The sequence below is a fragment of the Protomyctophum parallelum genome (assembly GCF_964188405.1).
Source record: "Protomyctophum parallelum genome assembly, chromosome: 12".
Classification (NCBI taxonomy): Eukaryota; Metazoa; Chordata; class Actinopteri; order Myctophiformes; family Myctophidae; genus Protomyctophum; species Protomyctophum parallelum.
The window spans coordinates 41,452,515-41,466,620 of record NC_139712.1 but is presented as its reverse complement, the minus strand read 5'-3'; the positions used below and the strand labels follow the sequence as shown (position 1 = coordinate 41,466,620).

The window sequence follows — 14,106 nt, the reverse complement described above, 5'->3', positions numbered from 1 at the left end:
GCGCACAATATACAGGTCTGTGTCTGATCAATACGTTTGTCAAATAGGCTGCTAGTCTCAACCATGTCTGGGTGAATTGACTTCTCTGTCAGTCGTTTTCTGTTCTATTCTGGAGTGAGTGCGAGTGCATGCATACAGAGAGAGATGCAGAAAGAGGGAGAGATTGGGAGAGAAAGGGAATATTCAAGTGTACAGTATGTATATTAGGGCTGTCCCTGACTAAGGACTTTTATAGTAAACTATTATATATTATTGTGGGAGCTGGTGAATAATACAGGTATGGTGTGTGTGTGTGTGTGTGTGTGTGTGTGTGTGTGTGTGTGTGTGTGTGTGTGTGATATGAAATGTGAGCTTAGTTTATCATAATCACAGTGTTCCTTAATCATCATATTCCGTCATATTCATGGGCTTTTGGAGAGAAACTCCAGTCACTTTACTGCAGAACTGACATGTGTGTCCAGCTCATTGATGCTCGTTAATGCATCAAGGCAAATTTGTTTCTGCAACTGTCAAATAGGTATTCTACATGTATTTTAACTAAATACAATTACATTTTTGTGGCACCAGCATGTCACCCTAGACAAAATTTGGCCCTTGGGGAAAACTAATTGGGGAACCCTGCAATAGAGAATCATTCAATTTGGGCTGTGGGGGTGCTTAATGTCTGATAACATACAGTACAGAATGCTTGGTTTCTACCGATAAATCATGATATATAACCTATTTTTTTAAACTATTTGTTAATTAATATAACAAATTAGTCAAATCTCTAAGTCGAATCATGCAAAAAAAAAATAATTGACTAATCGACTAAGGTCACATTCATACCAGAGAGCTTTGCTGCGATTAAAACGAATTCTGCTGCGCATTTTCAGAAAGTGCACTTCGTTTGGCAGGTGTGAAGGCTCATTCGAATCCTAATGCGTATCAAAGAACCGCATTATACTCCGAGCAAAAACGGGGGTTTCGCTTCGCTTCCAATCGCACTTGATTACGATTCGGTGCAGGTGTGAATGCAATCCGCAGTAAATAAAGGAAATGAAGCAAACAATGTGGCGGGTGAGGAGCTGAACACAGTTGGAGACGGAGAAAGCATATTTTACGCAGCGCAAAGATGTCCCGTTACCGTGGATAGACGTGGTCGAATGAGGAGACTGAAGCCCTGATCGAAATGAGGACGAGTACATTAATCAATTGCTTAAGAAAGAAGAACACTGCAGTGCAGTGTAATAGTATTATAGCCTACAGAATATTCTGTCTGTCTGTGCGTGCCGTAAACATGGAGTGCTGTCACTGTGTGGGGACTAGTGGGGACTGGAGTGGAACTTTCATCCCAATAAACGTGTAAACATTTTGCGCTGCTGTCTGTTATATCAGTGCGCTCAGCGCTGTGCCTGCATGCCCAAAAGAACAGTGTGTGGCACTGTGGCTGCGTGCGTATAGTGAGAGAGAGAGAGAGAGAGAGAGAGGGCGGGGTCCAGTCCCAGACGGCACGACACATGCACGTTATGAGTATCATTTTATCACAATAGATTTCACTGTGTTGTAGGCTGTGTTGTAGGCTAGGTTTATGAATGGAACACATTGATAAAGGTCCCCCCTGCTGCGTTTCCAATTGCTACGAATGACAGTGTGAAGGCAAACCGCAGCAAATTAAATATGCAAGAATCCCCAAATCTCCGCCCATACGCATGAGTCTACCGAAGTATTAGGTGAGAATGTGACCTAAGAGAGCAGTTTAAGACTCATTCCGATCGATTATTCGACTAACCGAGGTCAGCCCTAATGTATATATCGGACACTAAGCTCTCAAGGTAGATTAGGAGCTCTGCAACACATTCTAAACTGATGGGTTCCCAGATTGATCAGACACTGACCATATAAACAGTTTAGGGTCTTCTAACCTCAGCCAAGTGGCTTATTATCTTTACAATTACATTTCTCAAAATAAATGATAACGGTAAATGTTTTGTGGTTCATTGATATCTGCACGGGACCTTGTCATGATGTAAAAATAATACATCTCTCTACTGCCTATCTGGCATTAGTCAGACTACGCTACTTCAAAGAGACTAATTTGCAATGGGAGGAAGCCATGTGAAAGCATCTATCAAGTACATCTTCTTAGTGTCTCCATCGTCTTTCCTTGCAGTCTTCCTATCTCCATCGATGTCTCTCTCTCTTTGTCTGTGTCTCCTACCAGCTGTGCATTGTGTCAGGGGAACGTGAAAAGCTGTCATGGGGCACGGCTGTGTACACAATCTGACTCGAGATTCCAAACAAAGAACCCGCTGCTGATGCTGCATTTTGATAAGAGATAACAATCACCATTTTGTCAGCAGGATGATGTATGCTGCCTCAAGGTCCGAGCTAGCAGGAAAACGACACAGGGACACTCCAATCCCTAAGCCATGCACGCACGCATGCGTGACACGCACGCACACACACACGGCACAACACACACACAGTCGCACCTCCACCTGCTGCTATTTGTCCCAAAGTGACTGCAAAGAAAATGCTGCTACTTGTTTCAAAAAAGCTTTGTACCCTGTACAACATGTATATGACGATGCAATGTGACTATAGCTCTGTTTACAAAATGCTGTACCCCGTCCAACTGTATACTTTCCCCATTTTCAACTGGTTTTATATTTTGACACTTGCTTTGGCAATTTAAACGGATATTTTCTCATGCCAATAAAGCTCCCTTGAATTGAATTGCCTGTTTTAGAAACTCCTTTGTGCTATTTTGTAGCTATATTAGTAACAAGTGAAAGTAGGGTGAAACGGCTGAAAGGTCAAGAGTAGATGCTTGAGTTGCTGCTATCTGGAGATGTACAGTAGAGAAGACCCTGGACAGTCTGGTATTGATTACAGTCTGAGTGTACCGGTACTGTATATGAGTAATGTGGCATGAGATTCTCACAATCTGGATATTGGGAAACCTTTCTATGTAGGCTGTAGTGCCTATAGTTGAAGGGATATCATTAAGCATTTATAACATTTACGGGGTTTTTTTTATCGACTAACTAAGTGTGTGTGTGTGTGTGTGTGTGTGTGTGTGTGTGTGTGTGTCCGTGTCCAACTGTCCATTCATCCGTCAAATGGCTGATTACAATTGGAGTGTGGTGCACATGTGTACTGTATTGTGCTGAATGCAATGTAAAGTGGGCATGCATAGAAATAAAAATGTATATGGAATCGCGCTGCACTAGTGTCAAGGCAATTGTGAGTTGTTGTGTGCAAGGTTTGTTTGTTTATCCTTTCATTGACTTTTGAGACTCTCCCATCGGCCTTCGTGGATCACAGTATTAGAGCGCATACCACATAAACAAAGCTACTGTTCTACCCACAGCCGTCCTGGGTTCGAAACTCAACCTGGGTGTTAACCACCATGTCATCCATTGCGATTTCCTTCCACCCGCTGTTCCTCTGAATGCCACTGAAAGGTGACCGCCGCCAAATGGAGTGCACTGGCAATGCTGCTGTCCCCTCTGGGACTGTGTTGCAGACCGTTCAGTGTTGGCTATGCAATGTAATTTGTATTCTGGAGATGACGCTTGTGTGCTCTGCTCAGAATGGGATCCTGGTTTTTCATATTGGTATTGATCCCTCCGGGGCAGGGCGAGGAGAGGAGATAGACGAAGCCGCTAAAATGAGTTTACTTGGGGGGCTGTTTGCACATCTGAAGAATCTCATCCAGGATGCTAATGGTTGGGGATCAGAGTGTTCCGAGCAGCTCTGCCATGCAGCTATCTACCTGACCCCATTCTACTAGCACAAAGTTGAGACAAACTTGTACAAAAACTGTCAACTTACCTTCAAATTCAATGAGGCGAGGCTTTGTGTAGTATGCTTATTCAGACCGGACGCAATTTTGTCCCGCTACAGAATAGCTGTCAACACTCTTCTAATACCTTTTTAGGTACCATACAACTGACCACAGATAATTCAGCCCTTTCTAGAGGTGGGGTGGGGAGTGGGGGCGACAACAACCCGAGTCATTCAGTATAAGCATGGCGCAGGTTGGGGAGCAGTGGAAGCAGACGTCTTATCCTCGAGGTGCAGATACACGGCACAAAGGCCCCAAATCTCCATGCCTCTCTGTGACATCCACAGGGCCCATTGTCCCTGTTGGTATTTTCAGCAACATTCCTGTCTCTTTTTATCCTCTTCTCTCTCTCTTCATCCTTCTGTCCCCCTTTGCCAGATGGGGATAACAGATAAGGCCTGGCCCTTCGGCTGGGTCAACTGACTGATGGCATTGTACAAGGTTGGGGGTCAACTGTTGTTATCTGCACGGTGCTGTCACCTTCCCAGCAGGTGTGCGTCGCAGATAGCAGCATCTTTGGTGCCGGGTGCCATCACGCTGCCATTATTTGCAAAGCATTCTGGGAGCCATGCCAGATTTCCGGGCCACAAGAGGAATAGCTTTTACAGCGGTGGTTTCACATAACATGCAAGTGTAGTTGAAAAGACACGCCTGTGTGCATGCACACGTGTCGTGTACTGCCGAGGACTTGAGCCAGTTTAGCAACAGTTGATGGTGATCTTGCTGTTTGTGGGTAATTTAATAATAGTAATAACCTCATTGCAGCACACACACTCATTCCTATGCATTAGGACATTGTGGTGCTTGGTCGATTGTCTCTGCAGACAGAAGTTAAAGGACTCTTTTTCTCTCTCCAGTCTAGCCGTTTCTTAATATTGATGACCACTGAGTTACTCTCTAATTGCCTTTTAGGGAGAAGGAGAGGCAGATGAAGCCTGAGGTGCCGTTTGGTGAGACCTGGTTGTTCTTTGGCTGTCGCCACAAAGACAGAGACTACCTTTTCAGGTAAGTTAGATTTATGTCCCTCTAGTGTGACAGTGAGTAGACACCAATGATTGATATGCACGCACGCGCACACACACACTGCTTTTAGAGCGCACTTCCAAAATACTTTCACTCCTAAAGGAAATGGGAAGAGTTCTACTGTATGTCGGTGAAATGCCATTTCTCCTGCACCTTCCTTCCTCGGGTCCTGGCAGCTGCAACCATAGACATATATAAAGGCTCAAGGCGGAGTCTCTGACATAGTTCACCCGGTGGCCATCTTGCTGAGGAGTATGTTCTATGGCAGCTCAAACAAAAATAGTCATAACTCCCTCAAATCTTGACGGATTTACAAACGGGTTGGTTTATTACAAACGTTGTCAACGTGGCTATGATTCAGGACCCTTATCGGCTTCTTTTTTTAATGAGCATTGTATAAAAGCATATAAGTATGCGGACATCTCTGACGTTTATAACAAACTAAAATTGGTTGACAATTGAGCAAGTTATGGTTATGTACATGCCCCATAGACACAATGTTTTGCTGCCCCTCGGTTAGATGGCCGCCACGTAGCAACGTCGCTCTCCATTGGCCAGAGCGCGGCTGAGCCATCTAGCTTTCTTATGGCTGCAACCCATGACTTGCACAGCCTTGTGTAGGCCACCCAGCCTGGTGCAGTTCTGCACTCCACAGAGCACCACTCTCTAGTTACTTATCAGTTCACAAGGGTTAGAATCAGTGCAACCTAGTCTCTCCTTCAGACTGTTCACCTTATCCTGAACTACAAGGGGGGGCCTTTGGATATCATATCGTATAGCACTAGTCTAGTGGCCCCATCACTGTAGAACAGTGGATTTCAACCAGTGGTCTGGAGACCACCAGTGGTTCTTGAGGGGGTGCCAGGTGGTCCCAAGCTAAACGATGGAGAGTTGGCTTATAGATCTTTAACTCTTGAGCGTAAATTGGTTTCATTTTACACTTTCAAGAGTTACATTAGTCATCAGAAGTCTACACAATTAGAGAATGTAAAATAATTGTTATTATGTTCAACGTTTCAATACAGCATGGACAAATCTTTATCCAATGACAACAAAATATAAGTCTGAGAGACTAAATCTCATCAAAAGGTGGTCCGTGGCTCAAATGCTGAATAAATAATGGGCCTTGAAATGAAAAGGGTTGAAACCCACTGCTGTAGAACTAAAACCTAACCTCATACTAACCTAATGGTCTGAATAATGCAATGGCAGAATTATGAGCGAACCCTTGGCTGATGTCCGCGACGACCTGCCTCACAAAAATGATATTTATGGATGTGCCCATCCCAAGCTGATTTACGACTGCATGGCTACTGCGTTGGGTCACTGAAAACAGATCAGTAGTCCCCTTTAACGGTGGCATACTTATGTCGTTCACAACTTTGTCCTATTCACGTCAACTACGATCGTCACTCTTAACAACTCTCTCCCCAACACTGTGTGTCTCATCAGCTGTGCTCAGTCATGACATTGGCACAGAGCGCATGACTCAAAGTCTGCAAATACTTTGAGTGCACAAAGGACTCCTTGGTCAAACATTAATTATTCTTAATTCACACTGGCTAAATGCTGATTGGTGACCGGTGTACCCAGTCAATGGTAGACATGTAATCAGAAACCAATTTCTGTCACAGGATTAAACAGCATGCATGGATTAACATCTTTAATCACAGAGGAACAGATCATAGAAGTCTGTTTGTTCTCTCGTGTTTCCTCTATCTCTCTGTTAAATCGGCGACTCACAGCCAGGTAGCTTTGTGTTTGTTCCCAGCAGGGTTTTGATAACCGGTTTGTTTTCGATAAGTGGGAATATATGCACACCCCCTGCAGTGTTGACTAGTGTGATTATGGCCGTCTGTTGTATGAGTCAGTGAGGACCACTTTGCATAGATGGGAATACAAAGAAATATACACCTGCAGCAGGATGAAGAGAAGAACAACAATCCCGGATTGGTTTCATGTCGGAGACTAGGAGAGCATGAAATCAACCCTGGCTACCTCGCTGCAAGCGTGGTATCCAATTATATATTTTTAAATATTTATTAATGGATAAGTTCAGTGTATCTGGCTTTTGATGTAAAACAATAATAAGTGCTGAGAAATCTTATGACAGAATGTGCACTAGCACAATCGACTTGTTGTACACTCCAAATGTTCAATTCTCTGTAGTGCTCACTCACACTTCCACACACCCTTACTATTCTCAGACAGCATGGGACAGGTCTAGCTGTGGTGTAGGTATATCAAAACCGATATTATTAGAACCGATAACCGTAGTTTAATTGAAAAATCGTGGAGCAGTTTTCTTTATCTTTAATAATTGTTCATTAATCGTAATCGATACAAAGGTTTGAAATAATCGTGATATTGATTTGAAGTCATATCACCCAGCCCTACCAGAAAGTACAACCATAAGTTTATCTCGTCACTGGTAGATATGACAGTCGGTGATTATTGAGAGGCAAATGCCATGGTTTCTCATCTATTCATTTTTACTTTCAAAAATACTTTGTGATCACAGAAGTGAGAAATGGAGAACCCTAGTTACTGTATCAGATGGACTAATAACCAGGAGGTGTGATAGGCATAGGGTGAAAAATGGGTTACAAAATCGTGGGATAAAAAATATTAAAGAAGAATGTAGTCAATAGGTTTGGTGGGCTTTTTATAATGACTACCCAGCTAAAGATGTATCTCAGTTCCCAATTCTGGACTGCAACTAAATGAAAGTGACAGAACAAAGGCAACCACAGCACTAATTTCTACCCTTTGTATTCATACTGTGGCTTTCATGTATTATTGAAAAATGCCCAAGTCTAGAGGTGTGTGTGTGTGTGTGTGTGTGTGTGTGTGTGTGTGTGTGTGTGTGTGTGTGTGTGTGTGTGTGTGTGTGTGTGTGTGTGTGTGTGTGTGTGTGTGTGTGTGTGTGTGTGTGTGTGTGTGTGTGTGTGTGTGTGTGTGTGTGTGTGTGTGTGTGTGTGTGTGTGCGTGCGTGCGTGCGTGCGTGCGTGCGTGCGTGTGCACGTGCGTGCGCGCTGACTAATGTGCATAACAGTGACTGAACTTTGCATATGAAAACCCATTTTTGCCAAGCTGAAATATTTGGTTCTTACCAAAGAAATCAGATGGGACATCTATAATGGATGACTGAAGCTATAATCTAGAAACGCTACTTTTCTACCTCAGATTTGAATCTCCTGTGCAAGTGCTGACATGTTTACCACTGAGCTAATACAGGCTGCCTGTTTGCTCAGGGCAGAAATTGAATTTTGACCTTCAGGCAGTATACCACTACAAACCAGTCACGGGACCTATAATGTATGTCTCAGTAGAACCACATTGATTGTATAGGTCATATTGTAACATACCTTACCATACAGATTGGATGTAAACATTGTAATTGGACGTTACATAGTGCATCTTTGATTGATTGATTGAATCTTCATTTGTCTTAACAACATTATCATGATAATCTTTACGCTACAATTTCCATTTTTTGATATTTTGATTCAAAGTGGACGTTCCTTTTTAACGGCAGACATGAACTCTCTCTTTAACCCCAGAGAGGAGCTTGAGGGCTTTGTGTCCAGCGGTACTCTGAGCCACCTCAGGGTGTGTTTCTCCAGAGACAATCAGGAGGACGAGACCACCACCGGCTCCCCACCAGGACCCAGATACGTCCAACACAACCTGCTTCTTAGCGGCCAACATGTCGCCGACATCCTGCTCAAACAGAACGGCTGCCTCTACGTTTGTGGGTGAGATGGACTGGATAGTGGTAGTTTTAACACATAGTTTTAACCCTTCTAAATCAGTAGTTAGTTTTTCAAGATTTTAAAAAATGCTAAAAGAAATAGCAGCTGTACAAGCTTGCAGTGTGTCATGAAGTGAGGCGCTGTGAGCTTGTATCTGTATCTAAAATGAATGACGGATACTTCCCTGGTTTTAATGGATTAAATACTGTAGTACTGTGTTATCGTTATATCAAACGGTTTACTGCTGATAGTGCATTTTAGCAAATGTAATAATTGTCATCGCCCTGTGCAGTGTGAACTGTGTGCAGAGAATCTTTTATTCATCTTTTTTTTCACAGTGGATAATTTCAAAGGCAATAGTAAAATCTGTCATGCATCAACTTGAAAACTAAAGTGATTGTGCACGCACGCAGGCTTTTTGCATGCGGACACAATTACATTTTTTTTAAGAAGATTGTCACAGAACTTTCAGTCGCTTATATCATCACAGTCGTTAAAACACCTTCCTCTCTAGAGACTTCACAGTGTAATTTTGAATACTGCCAGATGTATAACAAGAGTTAAAAGCAGGTGCATAAGCTAAATTCAGCAGGCAAGCAACATCAATGAAGGAAGGAACCCGCACACTGCCAGCTTGCACAGTACAAGCCGCACAGTTTTATTTATCGAAGTATGGAACAACCAATCAGAATTGATGTGATCGCATCAAGAGATAACGGCTTGTGTGGTAACTTTGTGCCCTCACCTTGTGTGCATGTATTCTGTGTACTTGTTTTTGCAACTTATTGTTTTTATAGATTTTAATTAATTTTCCTCCCAGGAACTTTTTTGTGAGAATGATCTAGTGACTTTGTTGTCTCTTCTTTTGTATAAATGTAACAGTGTAGTTTATTTATTTATGTTTATTTATTTGGGCACATCGATTTACCATATACCGGTACACACATGTGCTTCTATCGTCATTACATTGTAGCGACCTTTTTTATTTATTTTTAAGACAGACAAAATCACCTACATTCAATACATCAACAACAAAGCAAGTATGAAACGGGCTAACAAAAACAGACAAACAATAGACAGACACAGAAAAAAGAAGAAGAAAAAAATTAAATAAGAAATAAAATCATCATTGGTTATTTTTGCATTAGTTACCCATTCCCTTTTAAGTTTCTCATGTTCAGTGTCTGTTAAGTGGGTCTCCTGTAGCAATGCTATATATGCTCTCTTTCTTGAGCCATGTTAACAATTTCTTACGTTTAATCACATGGTTGAGCTCCTTAACATTATTTGAAATAATTTTAATTTTTTACTTTCAATGTTTTATTTGGATTCTAGATGTTTGTGTCCTGTCCTTTTTAAGGTCATTTGACCATTGATCTTTCACAGCACAAGCTGTTATCTCGTGACATGATCATATGTCAATTCTGATTGGTTGTTCCATGCCTGTTTGAATGTAAGTAGTGATCTGTCTGCTTGTCTGTATCATGCCTGAAGAAGGTCTCCTGACCGAAACGTTGCTTCGATAAACCATGCAAGCTGCTGTGTGTGGATTCCTTCCTGAAGTCAAATACTGCCAGATGGAAATGTAATTGATGTACTGTGTGTTGTGATGTGTTGTGTCCACATGGGTGTTATCGAACAAACATAAAAGGTAGGAGCGCACACCAGTAGTGGGGAGGTGCTGACCGCAGGACATGGGTGTTAGAAACATGTACATGATGTACATAAATTAAAAATTTCAGGGAGTATTCATTACGGTATGTTGTAACCAAAGGCAAGGGATCATGTATTAGGTCTTGTGAGTCTGTCTCTGAACAGCTTGTCTCAGGCAATACTGGACCGATCGGGGTGAAACTTTGCACTTTGCCCCTGGAATCCTTGGATTCAAAATTGCACCTGACAAGATTCTACACCATTTAGCGTTTTCTTCAAAACACACTTTTTGCTTCTACAGATTCTAGCCAAATCTCACAAATTGGTACACATTATGTCTGAAGTCAGGTGAAAATGTATCAGTCAGATCTTTCATATTCTATTCCGATCGACTACAATTGATCATTAAATTATGCAGGCCCTGGGTAGCCAAACTGGCCTGGTCGAGATCTGCGCACTTTTCTAGCATGATTTTACTTGACTTTAGTTATAACAGCCAGCAAGTGCACAAATGCTCTTAGGAAATATATATTGCATATTGAGGCAAATTAACAAGAACAGACCGCAAGGAAAGTGGTAGAAAGGGAAAATTAAGTTAGATTAATGTCAGGCAGTCACTGATTAGTTACACTGAAAGCTCTGGAATGATGGCCCAGCAGTTCTCGGCAATATCCCTGCTCCGTCATACCAATATATACGTATGTCCACACTAATGTTCTACAGTCTACATCATACATGGGCAACTGGCTGCCCGGGGGCCACAGGCGGCCCCAACCTTCACTTAATGCGGGTTAATATTGGAATGCTGATATATTATTGATTTCAGCTGTTACAATTCCAAACATGCAAACATGACCCACTTTAATTACTTAAGTCTATATTAGTAGCATTAGTTTGCATTTAAGTTAAAAAAGTTAACAGAAGTATAACTAAATGCATTTGAAATTAAATACAAATTCCAATTCCAAAAGAAAAACAAATCTGGATATTTCAATTCAAAAATGGCAGATCTACAAGCTCAAAACGCATCACACTGCGTATGTGCAATGTGGCCCCTCTGGAGTGAGTGTGGAAATATAGTGGCTCTCTCCAACTTCAAAGTTTCCCACCCCTGGTCTACATAATGCCTTCCAACATACAAAGAGCCTATGCTGTCAGTGTAGAGCTTTTCTGTACAGTAGAATGTACAGAAAAATGGTCTTTCGATCAGATTTTTACAATTATTTGCACTCACCAATGCTCCCAGTTATGTTTCCAAACCAAGACGGTCATCATTTTGAGCTAAGTTGTATTTATATTTGATTCACATTCTTTCCATTACCAGGGATGCCAAGAACATGGCCAAGGATGTGAATGACACTCTGCTCGAGATGATCAGAGCAGAACTCCAGCTTGACCAATTGGAAGCAATGAAGATTCTGGCAGGACTGAGAGAAGAGAAACGCTATCTCCAGGACATCTGGGGATAAAGACGGATGAGAACATTAATTGTGGGTATTGAAGCCCAGAGGTAGTCTAGAAGTAACTAAACTGAAATGGATTGCAGCATGCTTCCCTGGGGATAACTGCTAACTACACCCATTTGGTGTTGTGCGTGTGTGAAGTGAACAGAAATAACCTTGGCCAGGGCATTACCGCTGTTAGATTGGCTCTGTGGTGCAAGTATACCTTTACACTCGATGAACCCCCACTCCACCTTCTACTTTCTGGGGGAAAAGCTTTTACTTTCAGCCCATTGTTGAGTGAAAAGTGGGGAACAGTGAATCCTCTATGTTGCAACACACAGAAATGTAGTTTTTTATTGAACTTATGATTTTAGCAATTGTTTTACGGTGGATTATGCAGAGGCAAGTTCCTCAACTGAGCCGTTGCCTTTATCTCCAAAGTTAGGTAGAAAAGTCACCATGTGATCATCAGAAATTGCCATTTGCTTCATTTATGCATGCTTAGTGATTTAAATCTGAAAGTTATTAATGGGGGAAAATGAGTAATTTTTATGCAAAAATATTGTTGCTCAGTTCTTTTTTTAATCTTCATCGATGATAAATTCACTGAGAAAGGAACCTTTGCTCTCCACGGTCATGGAAAGATCAGATATTACCCAACTAAAATACATGAGATGAAAATGTTTGAGGACCACTGCTCTATGCTGATGTACGGCTCCTAACATGGCAGTTCAACCAAGTGTGTTTCTTTTCCCTAGCCTGCTTACCCAACACTCAGCATACCATCGTCAACATCAACCCCAACCGACAACAAGAATATCACAAACTGTTTGAAACAACTGTAACTCTGCCTTTTCTTATTTTATTTCATTATTAAAACAAAACTGTTTCTGAGGTTTTAATCTTTCTCTCTTTATTCCCCGTTTGGGTACAGGTAGTTGTAATGCTTGGAACGTGGTTGCATTGGCCGTTGCTTGAACCGAAGGTATTCTTGACACCTCAAAGAAGAAATGGAAAATTTACAGTTCTGAAATCTGATTGAGTAGGACTCGGAGTGATTATATTTCAGAAGTAATTTGATTGCTCAAGGTGACTTTGGTCAGACGATGGATGCGTCGTCTGCTAACTGAAGGCTCTGCTCTTCTGAACAGATTTATGTACATAGTTGTGCGGTAGTATTGTGCAGGAACACAGCCAATCTACAAGCTACGTTGTCCCTGAGGGCCCTGGAGAGAGAGAGGATCCTCAGAATTAAATCTTCAAGTTATTTCTTTGGGAGAAAAACATGTTTACAATCTCCACCACCTGCGCTGCGGACGATGCATCACTCGATAATGTTCCAGGTAAACATAAATGGTCATGGAGAACAATATGCAGTGGCGAATAATTGCTTTATTACAGTGTTGTCGAATGTAGAGCTATCCTTCTGTTTTTGCACATGCACGGCACGCACACACCTCACCACCTTCATCTTTCATTGTCCAGATGCTCCACCAAGACAGTGGAGCAGAGGACAAAATCACAATCATGAGAAAGTGTTTGCATGCTGCTCAGTGTAGTTGTTGCACTTGCCACATCCTGGGGATGTATAGGCCCACTTAGAGTAGAAGAACACTTTGTTGTTTGTGTCCTCTAGATAAATGAGAAAAACTAACTTGAGTGGCTAACTAATGGGGTGAGCTTTCATCAAATCTGGCCTCATCTTAAACAAAGTAACACGACCCTGGACCGTTATTAGTGTAAGTGAGTAAAAGAACTCCACAGAGCATCAGTCTTCCCATCCCCATCATCGCCCATATTTACATATATAGCCTATTAACATGCCCTCGCCTTCACCTAAATAATGAGCCCCACCTGAAGACAGATCCTGCTGTTTGCCTCCATGTCCATTGGCCCACCCAACACCATGGACTGATGAAGTTTTAAATTATGGCTTCATAATTAGAAAGGTTCAAGGTGCCCTTCTGTGCCACGGCGGAGGCCAAAAGACAGAGCTGATAGCAGATAGAATAAATCAGCGAGTGTCTTGGAGGTTGGCGTGACCGTAGGATAAGCGGCACCTCTGTGATGGATTTCCCTGGTTAGGAATTGCTTAAATGAAGCAGAAAGATGTGTGCTGAAGATAATCACGTGTCATTATGGAAGTGTTGAGTGAGCCCGCGTGGGGCAACGCAGTTTGTTTCAATCAGGTTTTACAAGACTCTTCCGGAAACACCTGGCTGGCAGCCATTCAGATTGTGGATGCAGACGGTTAAAGCAGTGGTGACGAGTCAGACGACTGCAACTTTAAAGCTTCCACACACTCTTCAGCTTATCCGCTTGCAGCTGGGAGAGCCCCTTAATTAGACTGGAGACAATGTAGTCTATGCAGAGTTGGCTTAGCACTGCGGATTGACTT

At 42.2% G+C, this 14,106-nt stretch overlaps 1 protein-coding gene across 3 annotated transcripts in view; it reads left to right on the top strand.

The window, feature by feature from the left end:
* The window catches only part of mtrr (5-methyltetrahydrofolate-homocysteine methyltransferase reductase), a 37,293-nt gene extending 24,732 nt beyond the window's left edge, over positions 1-12,561 (top strand). For 2 of the 3 annotated variants that reach the window (XM_083778501.1, XM_083778499.1), the window contains exons 13-15: positions 4,745-4,837; positions 8,419-8,613; positions 11,588-12,555. In XM_083778501.1, coding sequence (XP_083634627.1) covers positions 4,745-4,837; positions 8,419-8,613; positions 11,588-11,732 — 433 coding nt within the window. In that variant the 3' untranslated portion in view covers positions 11,733-12,555. Of the gene's footprint in view, positions 1-4,744; positions 4,838-8,418; positions 8,614-11,587 lie in introns of all 3 variants that reach the window. The other variant, XM_083778500.1, reaches the window with a different exon arrangement.
* Positions 12,562-14,106: the final 1,545 nt, after the last annotated feature.